Source organism: Barbatula barbatula (genome assembly GCF_947034865.1).
Source record: "Barbatula barbatula genome assembly, chromosome: 17".
Classification (NCBI taxonomy): domain Eukaryota; kingdom Metazoa; phylum Chordata; class Actinopteri; order Cypriniformes; family Nemacheilidae; genus Barbatula; species Barbatula barbatula.
In genome coordinates, this window is record NC_136780.1 from 18851197 (window position 1) to 18867427 (window position 16231).

Genomic DNA, 16231 nt, shown 5'->3' on the forward strand with positions numbered 1-16231 from the left:
ACAGGTTTGACGCGAGGATGAGTATATGATGACAGAACTTGTCATTTTTGGATGAAATATCTCTTGAACGTGAGGTGGATTGGAGCGCAGGAAACGTTGCACACAGCTGCGTTCTGCTCCGGATGCACCAGCAGCCACATGAAAAAGCAGTCAGTGAGCCTCGGCGTAGTGTGTGTCTCTCAAATAAGACGTTAACTAGATCTTCTGTAAACAAAGCAGACATCGAGTCGATTGATTTTAGGTGCGCTGCGTGGATGGGATGTCATGGATCTTGTTGTGCTGAAGAATTGTTTGAATAGATGTTCATCTCCGCATTTCTCCCGCTAGGAAGTTTTAAGATGGCAGGACATTTGCAGTGTGCAGAACCCCCATGTTCCCACATTGATGAAAAAAAGTTATTGAAATGAAAATATTGTGTCTTTCTCGAGGGTATATTAGCGTTTGGATGAGCTTTCATTGACTAGACGTTGTCTTTTGTGAGCGCTGTTTAAATTCTTCCGATCTTTTCATAGAGAAGCTAAAATCTATCAGGAATAATTGTGTTCTGCAAGTTTACCTGGAATGAAAAAAACAACATCCCACCCCAAGTGTATCCGTAGAGTGTGTCTGAATGTTTTGTTTAGTACTGTTGTATTTGTGAGTAGGTGATGTGTTGGAATGTTGTTAAACTGTCCAGATTAGCATACCAGGCGGTGTACAGGTGAAACACAGCACTGCAGAAGTTCCTTTGAACAGAACATTGAGCTCAAATGTCAGCGTGACTTTACTCTCATTTGATCTTATTGTTAAAACATTTTGTTATTATATCTGTGGCTCTTTATCACTTTGACTTGTTTTTTTCGCAAGTGTGTCCGGTAAGATTGGACTGTTGGAGAGCAGATATGAAACGACAGCGTTCCCATAACTCCCTACCAAATTGACCTGCCCAAAAGCAAGAGGACCGAATATTCTTTTAGCTTGTTCTTGTGAATCAAAACTTTCGAAATGTATTACAAGCTCTCCAGCTATTTCCTTAAGGTGTGTGCGGTCCTGCTGTTGTGTGTTTGTGAGACAGGAAGACACTCGGTTGTGTTGTGCAGTTTTGTGTTTCCTGCCGCCCTGTTTGGGATTGTCAAGGCGTTCTCTCGCACCCGGCCCGAGCTCCTATCTCAGGCCAGCTGCTTTTGTCCTGTGTGTGTTTGTCAGTCGGTGCGGCTTCCTTCTCACTAGTGTTGTGTTTGTACTCGCAAACCTTATCACAGAAAAAGACATGCATGCTAACATTCATGAGGTGTTATTCCTCTAGGAGCGCAAGGGTTTTGTTTCTTGAAGAATTGTGCTTGACCGTATCATTTGGGGATTTAAAAACTGACACTTACTCTGACACTTTTGAATAAATGACCTGGATATAACTACTTTTTTTGTTGTATTTGATGGTCTTTTTCAAGAAATAGTGCACTTAAAATAAACATTCTCCAATAGTTTACTCGTTTTTGTTTTCTTCCAGATTTTTAATACAAATATTGAAATCTGTTTCTTCTATAAGGTTGCTTTGCAACATGGCAAAATTGTGGAAAGGTGTTTTAGAAATAAATTATAATTGAATTGAATCATACACTCAAAAAGGCAATAAATGTCCTGTGACATGACACAATACATTAATTTGTCATATGTTGAACTTATTTTGTGATCACACATCCGTAGTGGAATTGTATACATCAGCGTGGTGAAATATGGCGGCGGCACATCGATAATTGTGGATTTCATTGGTTCTCACATGTCTCGTGACTAGTCGTATGTGTCTCCCGACGACAACAAGAACCAGTAAGATTTATAGGTATAGGTGTGCCACCATATTCAGTGTTAAAACCAGAATTCGTCTCTGTAATGATGACGAGGCATACAACATACTCCCAAAAGCAACACCACTGATTCTTTAAAAGGTTGAAGAGAAACCTGATGATGATAGTGTGCAAAAGATCAAATAAAAATTGATTCCTTATGTCGCAAGCTCTTGTTAGAAGTTCAGTCAGATCAGTTTCTCAAGTAGTGTGAATCAGGGGTTTTCAAACTTTAGAATGCCAGGGTCTCTTATGCTCGTCTGACTTGTCTGTCTGATAGAAGTGGTCTCACCTGACACCCGAACTGACGTGTCCATGCCCCATAAGAAAACTGTGCATATTTTAAAGGTAAATGCTGCAATCGGGTGCAAAATGATGGAGAATACAATAGCTTATACTAGTAATTGGCTCCATAGATATAAATGGTGAAAATAGGGCACAACAAGTGGTAAAATGGGAATTCAGAAACGTTCAAAACATGTGGAGCATGAGCCATCAAAAAATAAAGCAAAAAACTGTTCAACAATTGACCAAATTATTTATTACCATATATGAATTGCATAAAGTACACATGTATTATTTACTGTTATTGTAGTTATATAATATTAGAATGACTTTTAATACATTACTAAACTTTTATTTACAAATTTATCTGCCTCTTCTTGAAATATTTACAAATGCACAAACATTAAGTTTTAACCATTGTGTTACATGCAAATTGCCAATAATATGCCATTTAATATTCAGAAAATAGTTAAGTTAGAACCAGTGGTAATAACATGTTAAATAAAAAAAGATGAAGCCATAGCGTGCAAGTGTGCGTTCTAGTACGTGTTTGTGTGCTGCACACATTGTGCTGAAGCAACAGAGAGGGCCACTCATTCCATCTAGCTGTGAACAATGACACAACAACGAAACAACGCTGCAGAATTCAACATTATAAAATATCTTTGATGTTATAAGATTTTTTTTTGACTCGTTTTAAGACAAAATAGAATATGGTGGCCCGCCATAGTCACATCAATGAAACACTGATTCTTTTGAACTTGAGCACGTTCACGCAGAGGAATGCTTGCTTGAGGAATGCTCTGTGAGCGCAGCTTCCTTATGAATGGCTTGCAAACGCTCTATGCTTCTGCTGCGCGAAGGGTGCGAATTCAACACTAGAACCCATTATAAACCGAAATTATTTTCCCACTGGATGCAACGGGAAGAGACGCAACAAACACCCTGTTTGCCACGTTGGATCACGGTTGTGGTGTAGACCGAGTGTAAGATGATAACGTAGTAGATTATGTTTTGTATGCAGCTTGGCGCTGCACATTTTGCACTTAATAATGAAGTGTTTATATTCAGAAAAATGCAGCTACACCATTCACTTTTGTTTATGTTGTATATGCCGGCTTTGCCCTGACCAATATGGCGGCTACGTAGGGCTGGGCCATATATCCTGCAATTCTTGTGTTCAATGGGTGTCGAGATCTGTCTGGTTGTTTACATTTACATGTAGTCATTTAGCAGACGCTTTTGTTCAAAGCGACTTACAGATGTGGAAACATTGGAAGCAATTATAACAACATAGGCAACAAAATACATAAGTGCATCAAACTAGTCCATTAAAGCACAGTATACAAAGCTAAGAATTGTGAGGTTAGTAAGGTTTTTTTTTTTAAGAAGGAAAGGGAAGAGAATTAGGAAAAATCAATCAGCGACGTGTTGACGGAAGAGATGCGTTTTTTAAAGATGGCAACCGAGTCTGCTGATGTTGTAGCAGCTGGTAGATCATTCCACCAATGTGGAACAGATCCAGAGAAGGTACGGGAGAGTGACTTTTTTCCTTTTTGGGATGGTACCACTATTCGTTGTTACTTTGCAGACCGCAGTGATCTGGCAGGACCATAGATCTGCATTAGTGAGTGGAGATACGATGGTGCAGACCCGGTGTTGGTCTTGTAGGCAATGAGCATAGCTTTGAACTTTATGCGGGCGGCAACAGGGAGCCAGTGTAACCTGATGAAGAGCGGAGTTACATGCGCTCTCTTCGGTTCATTGAAGACCACTCTTGCCGCCGCATTCTGGTTATAAGCATTCTTCCAAATATCTTTCTTTGTTCATCAGAAAAATACATTTATACAGATTTGGAACAGGAAATGATGACAGAAATTTCCTTTTAGGGTGAATTATCCCTTTTAGAGCTAATGCTAATGCTGACACACATCCACTGTTAACTTCACTCATAACATTAACCACTGTGTTTATGTGAACCTTGTGTGTTTTGGCATAATCTTGTGTTCGTTTTTCAGCTAAATAGCGACGACTCGAAAGAGAGAACTTTGTTCTGTGTCTCTGTGCACGTGTGTCTGATGTGCTCTTATGTCAGCAGACAGGTCTATGAGTCAAATCGTTTTAAAGTTCAAAACGTCACGAATTTAAAATGGATGCAAATAGTAAACTTTCATGATGATGAATAACTGCAATGTCTGTGATGGTGATATGTACGTTGGTTAATAGTGGATGTGTGTCATGCTGCGTGGATGCGCCCGCGCAGTCATAGAATGAACAACGTATCATGATGCTCTCTCCGTAAAAGCAAAATCCAAACTAAAACTTGCAGGTTGCAAATATGGACTATTCATAATGATGCTCGCACTGTCTAGTGACTGACTATGCAACTTCATATACATGTTGTGTTTGGATTATCGTTTTTGATTAAGGTGTATCGTCCATACATATTGTTATTGTTTTATCGCCAGGCCCTAGTAAGGAGTACGAGCAGGATCCAACACACACACACACACACACACACTTTGTGATGTCATAGCAGTTCTCCTCCTCAGAATTGTCTGTTTCTTTTTTTCTAAAGTCTCTTGAAGTACCAAGCTTTTTCTTTTCTTTGTCACAGTCTCCGCTGAATGGCTCCCTGAGGTATTGATATGACCTGAAACGTCTCAATTCTGCACATATTCATATAGACGCTGTGTTTGTACCTGTAGAGGACCCCTTGTCATGTTTACTTCACACCGGTTACCTTGAGTTAAATCAGTAGAAGAAAATATGAAATGTGATTCTGGTTAATAAAATAGCTTTTGGTTGGTTGCACAGAAATAAAAGCGAATTGATCGTGATGTGCTACAGATCTATCTGTCTTCATATTTAGCTTTATCCTGAACATGGCCGTTTCCCTGCGATTTCATACGGATATGATCTGGTTTTTATTCTCTTTTGTTGTTTAATAGGATGTAAAGCACTGGTGAAGTTGGTTGTTTTTGTGTTCACATTTTGTTATGTTGCTGCTTTGTTTAACTTTTTTTTTTAAGATGAAACTACCCAGGTAGCAAACAAACGTTGGCCCAACGTTTGTTGTTGTGTTGGGCCAACGTTGGGTGCTGACGTTGGCCCAACGTAATTTTGTCCGTTGGGCCAACCATGTTATTGGACGGCCAGCAGACCTTCTGCCAACCTAAAAAATACCTTGCCAACCTTCTGCCAACTTAAAAACCACTAAAACAACATTGGGCCAACGGACAAAATTACGTTGGGCCAACGTCAGCACCCAATGTTGGCCCAACACACCATTTTAAGATTGTGATATGGCCTATTCATTGTTGAATTGCATTACAAAAAAAAGAACAACAGACAAAGTGAATTGGTTATAAAAATGAAATTTATTGGTAACGAAAAAAACAGCAGAAAAAATGCAAAGCAAAGTCAAACAAAGTCAAAGAAATCAACAAGAAACCAAAGTGACAGAAAAGGCGGCGAAGAAAATGCGGAAGAAGGCCAAAAAAACTTTGAGCTATCATCAAATAGCTTCAAATCTGCAGAGCGGAGGAGGAGAAGCAGCAGCATATACTCCTGTAAAAACAACAAACATACAAACAACTTTTTAGAAGATTTAAGATGTGTCGTTCTATTTTAATTACACAACCCAAAGGTTTTTTGCAAGAAATTCACCATATTGGGGTAGCAAATGTTTTATACATCTTAATGCAGTGTAAAGATGAAGTGCACCTCTGTTTATAATATTTTAGTCATATCGAATTACTAACAACAAAATTAACATTACATCTGTCAAGGATGCATGTCAACATCTGTCAAGAAAATAAAGACAAATAAAAGATATGCTCTACATTAGCTCAGTTGCGTCACAAGCTCAGTCAAACCGCCAGATTACACTAACGGTCAACATTAAAGTTTATAATATTTTAGTCATATCGAATTACTAACAACAAAATGAACATTACTGTGAACTTGTTTTAATGAGGTAACCAGGAATTAATGAAAACTTACCTCAGAATTTCCAACAGAAACGGAAACTCGTCTGAGGTAAACATCTGACTCTGAACTCACGAGGACGGAGGCGCGCGCGCGCCCACAAATACGTGTGTGTGGCTTCATGCGGCGCTGATAGGATGATGTCGTCAATGTATCGCGAGAGCGATTCGAAATTAGATCTCTACGCGTAAGTTCTCGACTCGCTCTCGCGATACGTTGACGTCATCATGAAGTCGAACATGACTAATAACACATAACAAAAGACAACATGTTAAAAACAATAAAGATGGTAGAACTTGTTTAACATTAAATTGTATTAAAATAAACAGAAATATTGTACTTTTAAAGCATAGCTTTTTAGATCTTCATCCGGGGGTGTGTTCAATTATTTCTACATAAATGCACATTTTGTTCTAAATGGACAGACCTTTATAAAAATTATAAAAATGGTTTTATTATAGTAAAAGTGTAGTTAATGTTTTTTTATTTAACAACAACAATAAACATCAAAAGAAAATTATCTGCTAAGATAATAACAACCAATGGTTATTTTAATAATTTAATAATTATACTTATTTTAATAATTATATATATATATATGGTTCCTTGTTGATTTCTTTGACTTTGTTTTACTTTGCTTTGCATTTTTTCTGCTGTTTTTTTGTTACCAATAAATTTCATTTTTATAACCAATTCAGTTTGTCTGTTGTTCTTTTTTAATGCAATTCAACAATGAATAGGCCATATCACAATCTTAAAATGGTGTGTTGGGTGCTGACGTTGGCCCAATGTTGTTTTAGTGGTTTTTAAGTTGGCAGAAGGTTGGCAAGGTATTTTTTAGGTTGGCAGAAGGTCTGCTGGCCGTCCAATAACATGGTTGGCCCAACGGACAAAATTACGTTGGGCCAACGTCAGCACCCAACGTTGGCCCAACACAACAACAAACGTTGGGCCAACGTCTGTTTGCTACCTGGGTATATATATAATTTGAGGGAAGTGGTGGGCAATTGCAGCTGACCATACCAACATTGGCCCAACGTTGTATTTCTGTCAGATAGGTTGGGCCAACGTAACCAACCAATATTGACGTTGGCCCAACGTCTGTTTGCTACCTGGGTATACTTTATACTCCATAACGACAAATCAGAAAAGAAAAACAGATATCCAATAATTTACAAGCAAATTTCCTAATATGAAAACTCAAATAATTACATTTTAATAATTCTTAACTAAATTTGAAGTAGGATGAATACTTGCTCAGTTTTGCTTGTTGATGTTTCTACACGTCAGGTGGAGTTCACCTGTGGCAAATTCATTGGAATTATTATTATTATTAAAAGGTGTGAGCCTTTCCAAATCAAAGGTGGCAGCTGAAAATGCATATCAGAGCAACAATGAAGCCATGAGGTCAAAAGAACTGCAAGTAGAGCTCTGAGACGGGATTTGTTCGAGACACAGATCGGAGCAAGATTGCAAATATAAATCTGTTCTATTGAAGGTTCACAGAAGCATGTAGACTACATTAATGGAAGAAGTTTGAAACAACCAGGTCTCTTGAGCTGTCCTCCTGGAGGAACTGAGCCATCGATGGAGAACGGTCTTGCTTAGAACGGTGACCAAGAAGCTGATTGTCACTTTGGTAGAGCTCCATGATCATATATGAAGACGGGAGAAATTTACTGAAGGACAAACATGACCGCAACACTCCACCAATCTGGGCTTTATGAAAGAGTGGCCAGACTCAAGCGTCTCCTCAGTAAAGATGGTACATAAAAAACACTTTCAAACGATCAGAAATAAGATGCTTGAAACTAAGATTCATCAGACCTGAGAACCATGTCTGGAGGAAACTAGGCATTGCTCATTACTTGCACAATACCATCTCAACAGTAAAGTGTGATGGTAACAGCATCATGCTGTGCAGTGTTTTTCTGCAGCAGCGACTGAAGTAATGCTCAACGGCATGAAGTACAGAGAAACTCTTAATGAAAACCTAGTCCAGCACATTCAGAACCTCAGACTGGCCAGAAGGTTTGTTCTCCAACAGGACAATAACCCTAAACACAATGCAAGAGTGATTTATGGACAATTCTGTCAATGTCCTTGATTGGTCCAGCCAGTGCTTGGGCTTGAACCCAACTGAACATCTCTGTAGAAACCTGAAAATGTCTGTCTACTGATGGTCTCCATCCAACCTGGCAGAGTTTAAGAGGATCTGAGGAGAAGAATGAAATAAAACTGTCAATTGCATCATATAGAGCTGCAGGATTAATCTTTAAAAGATGGCGATCTCGATTCAAAGACCCACACGGTCTCATGAATGAAAACCAACAATTCTCCATCTATTACACCTCAGACTATAGTCAGAACGCTTCAATCTGTGATGTTGCTGCCACTGAAGCAGAGCATTATCATTATGAAGTATGAAACTGCATGCGTAACAGTCTATTCAACAACTCACTACCGTTATATCTGTCTCAGAAGTACTGTGATTAAAGCAGAGAGTTGCCAACTCGCTCGCACGAGACGTGTTTTAAACAAAACCCTTAACGATTGCAGTTTGTAGTGCGGACAAATCCCACTGCGCATCTATATCTGTCACTATGGTTAAAACACGTTGTGAGAGTGTGTGGCGCTTATTTGAGCAAATCGAGAATCTCCTGCCCTGCATTCCATGTTTTCAGTTTATGTAAAAGTTTAAAGAATAATACAACACAGTATTTACATATAAAGACCTCTTCAAGCAATCTCTTTCTAAAGACCGTTAATTGCAGGTGTCACCTTATGAATTTGTTATGCTGTATAAATATTTCATACAGTCACTTTATAAAAAGTATTAATGCATTAAAGTTTAACCTTTGCATTTGAAGTAAAACAAAACAAAAGATTCACCACTGTAATTTACCTATGGTAATTGTTATTCCTTAATTACTTTTTATTTGTCATTCAGAATCGTTCAGCTCTAGCATCATACCCAGAATTCCCTCAGGCTATAAAGGGGTTTTGACCAAGAACTGAGTTAAGGGGATGTATACTAATGCAATGTAATTATTTCCGTTTTCTATTTTTAATAAATATGCTAAGTTGTCACATCAGTTGTTTTGCTTTGCCATTATGGAGTATAAAGTGTAGATTCATGTACAAAGTCATTTAGGCTTTGCAACAAAGATCCCCTTCAGTTTATTAGTTCTCAATGAAAACTAGCTTTGACATTTCTCACTAAATCTCACATTGACATTGAGACTGCATGATATACTTTCAGCTCCATGCGTATGATTCACATTATCTTTATGATAAACATGTCCGTGTGATATTGATATAAATGTGAACTTGGCAAGTTTACGCTTCCATATTTCTATGGTTGATCATCTTTTTTACACCGCTTTTAATGTCTGCCTTTTGTACATAATTTCCCATAGTCATTTTTTAATGAACACTACTTGTGTGGAGAACAGTTGAGCTATAAGGTTCAGATCAGAAGATCTTTTAAGGTCATTTCAGTCAAGGAAACCTTTTGAACGACAGTGTGTGTTTGATAAAATCAACAAAATGGAACGATGCGTCACGTGGTATCCATGTAGTTCAAAGATTACCATGCTTTTTTTGCAAGCGCGCGCTCATCCTGACGTCTTTGTGGTGTTTGCTCTTCAGTTGATATTCGAGAGATTAAGGAGATCCGGACGGGACAGAAATCACGTGATTTTGAGCGATATGTGGAGGACTCGACCGCCCGGCTGGACCAGGCCCACTGCTTTGTCATTCTCTACGGGACCGAGTTTCGTCTCAAAGCGCTTAGTCTGGCAGGTAACACACACACACACACACCACACCAACACTTGAACGGCCGGAGGCTCTGTACTCTGGGAAACACACTTTCTCCCTTGATGTAATTCTGTTGCTGTCTTTTGGTTTGCCAGCGACCTCCGATGAGGAGATGGTCATGTGGGTGAAGGGTTTGACCTGGCTGGTGTCGGATACATTACGTTCCCCCACGCCCCTGCAGATAGAGAGGTGACCTTTGACCCTTATTCACACCCTGCTCTACAGTCCATTAGATATTGATTGATGATATCCATTAAGAACATGTGATGCGTCATTTAAGTGCACACGAGTCACGTGAACTTCTGATCTGGTATTTTTCAGCTTTTTTTGTGGTTTCCAGTGCTTATAATAATTGCATGTTAATTAACCAAGTTTACTAATATGTGTGTCAGTAAGCGGGATGACTAACATCATGTGAATAATACACACCTGTATTACTGCTTATAAACGATCAACAGACTCCATAGCTTCGTTTTGTAACTGTGAAAAAGATGAAAGTGCTATCAATGAAACCAAAATGATCTGTGATGAAGTCTAGACATTAAAGTGAGCGTTGTGTTTGTTGTCTTGTCTTCTGTCTTCGGATACGTTCAGGTGGCTGAGAAAACAGTTTTACGCAGTGGATCGCAACCGAGAAGACAGGTATGTTTGTTACGTCATGTTATTATGGGTTGCTTCAATTCAACACATGTAGTTAGTGCAGGAATAACACCACAGCAGGTCTCAGCGGCCACACAAATGATGCATCTGCTCCACGATGACGATGACGATGATGGGGAAGCCTTTGAGATTTCTTGTTGTGTGTAAATCATGTCCATATGTTAAATTCAACGTGATGTATCCTATTATAACCCAGAATCCTAAAGAAAACTAAATCAAATCTGTTAGTATGAGATCTTGCAGCGGTTTAATTAGCATCTTATTACTGTAATAACTGTTAAATCGAGGGATTACATTTTTAAGAGACGGTTCACCTAAAAATCTAAGTTCAGTCATCGTCTTCTCACTCTCCTGGGGTTGTAAACCTGTTAAGGACTTTCAGTTTTCTTTTGTGTTCTGCATAAGAGCATCTTACAGGTTTGACTTGACACAAGTTTAACAAAGGAGTATTTGAAATGTCTCATCCGGGACACTCAGGACACTACGTACTGTATTCGGTTGCTTAGTCTGACGTCATGCTACACCATATATGGAAGGTCATATACTGTTTCCTGTTCCAAACGCTGAGTAAGATGCTATAGGCAAACAACAGAAAATGCTCATATACGCTCATGGCGAGCTGGAAAACCTTTATCTTCTTAACGAAATTCCACATGGCCAGTGAGCTATTTATTCCTCATCATTTATTCAAATGTCGATGTCCAAGATTGGTTAAGCCTGGAGACTGTAGTGTATACTGTGAGTTAATAAAGAAATGATCCGCTTAAATATGTGATGCGGTTCTCCTATCCAGCTGTTTTAGCTGTTGCCCCGCTTGAAATGAATAGATGCTTGGACCCAGAAACTGTATTCCTTATGTCACCACTAAACAACCAAATAGAAGTTTAACATTAAGTGAAGTTTGTATTGAAAAATGAAATGGAAAGTATAGGTATTGTGTTCATCAGGTTTGTTAAGTAGATTTCGATATGTAAAGATTTAAAAATGTCTTTTGTCAGTGTGGATTTTAAGAAGTAGTGAAGTAACTAATTTACCTTCCCAATCATTTCAGTTCAAAGTTGACAGTGTAAGTAGTAGTAAATGACTTCATCAAGAATCGTAACGCTCAAGACTTGACGGTGTGTTTTCCACGTAGGCACAGATTGCCTAAATAACTGCAAGGTTTGTAAAACCGAAATGTCTTTGCAGCAATAGTTTGTGTTTTAGTATGAAGATAAGTAATGAAAGGATAAGTGTCACAGATATTCTTAATAAAGACAGTTCAGTTTAATAGGCCGTCACTGAATATCAGAGCACACGGAAAGGCGTGTGTGTGTACAGGTGGCTCTGTTTTCCTGTTGAACGGTGTTCATATTTGAATTGACACTGTGATCTGTGTGTCTTTTGTTACGGTGTATGTTCTTAAAGGTGTCTGACAGGTACTGAGCCTTATCAGCCCAAACACACATATACTCGCACACAAACACACACACTCCTGTTGGGTAAATAGAGCTCAGAGACGGCACATCCTGCGACAGGAAACACACAGCACACACACACACACACGCGCGCACAGAACGTAAATGGAGAGAGAGGTGGGAGGGGTGGAGAGACTGGGTTTGGGTATTCGAGGTCTTCTGTGGATAACACTCACAGCCGTGTCACTTCAGAAAACATCTGTGCTGAAATCAAACCCAAATGACACTCTAGTCTACACAATAAAGGGCCGTCTTACAACAACAAACACGTGTGCCTCAGAAACACATTACATGTGTCTAAAACATGAAACAACGTGATGACAGGTGCACATAATATACCATATAGATGTGTGGTCATTTCTGATGGGAGTAAACGTTCTGTGTGATTTCATGAGAGGTGACGCTGAAGACTGCTGCTGCACACTACACACTACAGAGTGTCCTAAACATCTCCTCTTCTCCTGCAGAATTTCCTGTAAAGATCTGAAGAGTATGTTGTGTCAGGTCAACTACAGAGTTCCTAACATGAGATTCCTACGGGAGAAGCTTCCGGTAACTTATCACTTATTTTCGTTGTATTAACATCCAATGCATGCACAGTTAAACATTCAGATATTTGATTTGTGACTGTGTTGCTTCACCCAGAATATTGTGTTTTGTGTTCATCTTCATGATTGTGTCAGGACGGAGAGCTGAGGAATGGAGATGTGTCGTACAGTCAGTTTGCTCAGTTGTATCGCAGTCTGATGTTTGACGCACAGAAATCTGTAAGTATGTGTTATCGTGAGATGTGAACCCTTGAACTCTGAATCACTTCATGCCCCATCATCTGTCCCCATCTCAAATGGCCTTCACGTCAATACTCCTCCTTTTTAAAAAGCTGCAAGATCACTCAGCTAAAAGCCGTTCGACCGCGCACACAGATCCCGGACGACCCCTGCACTCGTGTGTGTGTATGTTGATCAATCAAGTCGAGCTGATGATGGGACCGCATATGAATATGATGCGCTACAGTTTGTTTACAGCAGCATCATCATCTATTAAATGTGCTTCTTTCATAACTAATGTGTCTTTATGTTTTCATATAGATGGAGATTCCACTGTTGCAAAGGTATGCTTGCTCGCTCTCTATCGCTCCCTCTGTTTCTCACCACATCTGTTTAGTTTAAACCTTGATTTCTATTGATTTATGTTTGTAATGTAAAAACACTCCGGGCACAACATTAGCAGGGGATTTCATTGTAGAGTTTTATCAAATACAATTTCAGTTTTTATCATAAAGTGGAAAAGAACCCAACTTTGCACATGCAGAAGTTGTACAGCTGAAGAGGTTTGTGTCCGAGTTGAGTCATGTCTCTGTGGATTTTTCTGCAGGTTTATAGATCGAGCCGATCAGAAGATCTCACTGGAGGACTTTCAGAGTTTTCTAATTGAACATCAGAAGGTTAGCAGGTGGTCTGCATGTGTGCTGCATTCTGGGAAAGAGAAAAGCGTGTTTGTGTGATTACATTATAACGTCTGCTTGGCTTTTATTATTTTTGTGAAAATAAAATGTTATTAAAAACAAAGGTTCTTCTCGCAGGTAAATAATTAATGTAATGTGAGTAAAATCATGGTCGGTCACAAGTGTTTGTGTGTTCAGGAGCTCTGGGCCACAGACAACAACAAGGCTCAGGAGTTCATGTTCCACTACCTTAAAGATCCTCTGCGAGAGATCGAGCAGCCGTACTTTCATCAAGATGAGGTTACATTTACAACTTATTTCCATAGTGTCTTACAGACCCTCATCATCATTGTCATGTGTGTTCTCTAGCAGCTGAGCTAAAGTAATGTTCAATTAAGCCACACCACACACTTTGGACTTGAAACATGAAATCGAAGTCCGATGACTTGACGATCTAAATGAGATCAAGACTTTTGAGTTTCTGTATGTGTGCAGTGTTTCATTTGATGTTCTGTGCTTGTCAGTTCCTCACGTATCTGTTCTCGAAGGAGAACACGATCTGGGATTCACAGCTAGATCAGGTGCGACCGGAGGACATGAACAACCCGCTGTCTCACTACTGGATCTCCTCATCACACAACACGTGAGTCCATCTGAAGAAACATTTCACCTCAATATCTACTCGGTTCAGTTTGATTTCCAGTCAAGCACTTTTCACAATTTTGCATTGAACTTTTGAAAATGAAGAGACTTTATTTCAAATCATGGTCGTACCAGTCCAGTGTCTGTTGAATCTCAACAAAATCAAACCCCAGGAGTGACAAAGTCATCCAACAGCAATGTGAAAGACTGACAGCATGAAAAGACTGAGAAGAATCCAGGTTATCGCTAATAAAGTATTTCCTAAATACATGTAGAAATATGACTGGTCTGTTGCTAAAGTGAATCTGAACTTGTGTTTGCAGTATTTGAGGTCTGAATAAACACACAGCATCGTTTCTGTCATTTTCATCTGTTTTTCCAGTTTTCATTTTCTGCAAATAAATGCAGAAAATAAATGAGATGTTTATCTGAAATGTGATAAATTTCTCAGTTCACAGAATGAAACAAAAATACACACAACCTATGAAGAGTACATTTTAAAATCAGAAAAACGATCTGTTGTAAGATGTAAGTGGTAATGCCCAAAGTCCGTTTACGGAAGTCGTGTCACTCCATGTTTGCACCACCTCTGGGCAGCTAAAGATGTCATAGCACAGTCCTTTCTACTTGAATGGGGGAAGGCCAAATTTCTCCAATCACAATTAAATGGCATATTTCCAATCAATAATTAAACCTCATATGGATTGTACCATAACTTTGGTTTGCTAAGATTAAATTGCTCTCAAATCACCTTTTTTGAGTAGCTGAAGTGACCAGGCTAGCAAGTGCCCCACATAAACGTTAGTAATACTCCCAGTAAACCAGAAAAACAAATCAATCGTTCACCTCATTTCCGAAGTCACGTGAAAGCTTTGTGTGATGTAGCTACACAGCAGTGGATTCTCGTCATCAGTATTTGTGTTGTCTTAAAATCAAACCCCCCCACAGCCAAAATCAGCGTGTTTCGAATCCGATGATGGTTGTGAGAAGAGCAAAAGTGAGGAAAGACTTCTGCTTTCTCTCACGACCAAACTCTTATTTTTTTGGGAACTGTTATAACTAGATGGTTGCAGGCATAAGTGAAAGAACTCCGAGAGCACTTGAAGAATTTGTGCCGAGCATCTGTGTGGTGCGACGGCTGATTTGTGGTGCAGACAGTCCTTGACCTGACGTGTGTTTCTAGTTATCTGACAGGAGACCAGTTTTCCAGTGAGTCGTCCCTGGAGGCGTACGCCCGCTGTCTGCGCATGGGCTGCAGATGCATCGAGTGTAAGTGTGTCGCATCACAACACCTCGAACATTTACAAAAGCTTGCTTTCCTTTATTAGCGATTTTCAGCTAGTGGTGTTAGGTGAAGCGGTGTTAGATGTATGCGACGGACACCCGTGTAGTCTGTGTCATCTTAAGGCTTTGACTGATGATTTTGTGAACTCGTCCGGCGTGTGTCTTTTGTAGTGGATTGCTGGGATGGTCCCGATGGGATGCCAGTCATTTATCACGGTCACACGCTCACCACCAAGATCAAGTTCAGCGACGTGCTGAACACCATCAAAGAACACGCCTTCGTCACGTCTGAGTGAGTCTGTCCTCTCTCTTGGTCTCGTCTGCGTAAGATGCTCATCTGTCAAGGAACTGTGTTGAGTCGTGTGTGTGTGTGTTTTTGTACAGCTATCCCATCATCCTCTCAATTGAAGACCACTGCAGTATTGTCCAGCAGAGGAACATGGCCACCTTTTTTAAGAAAGTGTTTGGAGAGATGCTCTTGACCAAAGCGGTGGATATCTCTGCGGACGGGCTCCCCTCACCCAATCAGCTGAAGAGGAAGATCCTCATCAAGGTAAGAGACCGTTACGATCACGGGGGGCGGGAAGTAGGGCTTAAGGATTGTAAATGCGTCTGCTCATGGCTGGATTCATCCGTGATCAGCACAAGAAGTTAGCTGAGGGAAGTGCGTACGAGGAGGTCTCGTCTTCGACGCCCTACTCGGAGAATGACATCAGCAACTCCATCAAGAATGGCATCCTTTACCTGGAGGACCCCATTAACCACGTGAGCATGTCGCCGCGCACTCTTGTTGCTATATGCCCTGAAAGGTTGTTTGTCAATGTGCA

The 16231-nt window shown here is 39.8% G+C and overlaps 1 protein-coding gene across 4 annotated transcripts in view; it reads left to right on the plus strand.

Moving 5' to 3' along the window:
- Positions 1 to 16231, plus strand: part of plcg1 (phospholipase C, gamma 1) — a 29947-nt gene that overhangs the window by 1478 nt on the left and 12238 nt on the right. For all 4 annotated transcript variants that reach the window (XM_079478630.1, XM_079478632.1, XM_079478631.1 and 1 more), the window contains exons 3-15: positions 9747 to 9899; positions 10013 to 10106; positions 10512 to 10559; positions 12502 to 12586; positions 12718 to 12801; positions 13123 to 13145; positions 13409 to 13478; positions 13677 to 13778; positions 14003 to 14121; positions 15304 to 15389; positions 15576 to 15696; positions 15789 to 15957; positions 16047 to 16169. In XM_079478630.1, coding sequence (XP_079334756.1) covers positions 9747 to 9899; positions 10013 to 10106; positions 10512 to 10559; positions 12502 to 12586; positions 12718 to 12801; positions 13123 to 13145; positions 13409 to 13478; positions 13677 to 13778; positions 14003 to 14121; positions 15304 to 15389; positions 15576 to 15696; positions 15789 to 15957; positions 16047 to 16169 — 1277 coding nt within the window. The remainder of the gene's footprint in view (positions 1 to 9746; positions 9900 to 10012; positions 10107 to 10511; positions 10560 to 12501; positions 12587 to 12717; positions 12802 to 13122; positions 13146 to 13408; positions 13479 to 13676; positions 13779 to 14002; positions 14122 to 15303; positions 15390 to 15575; positions 15697 to 15788; positions 15958 to 16046; positions 16170 to 16231) is intronic.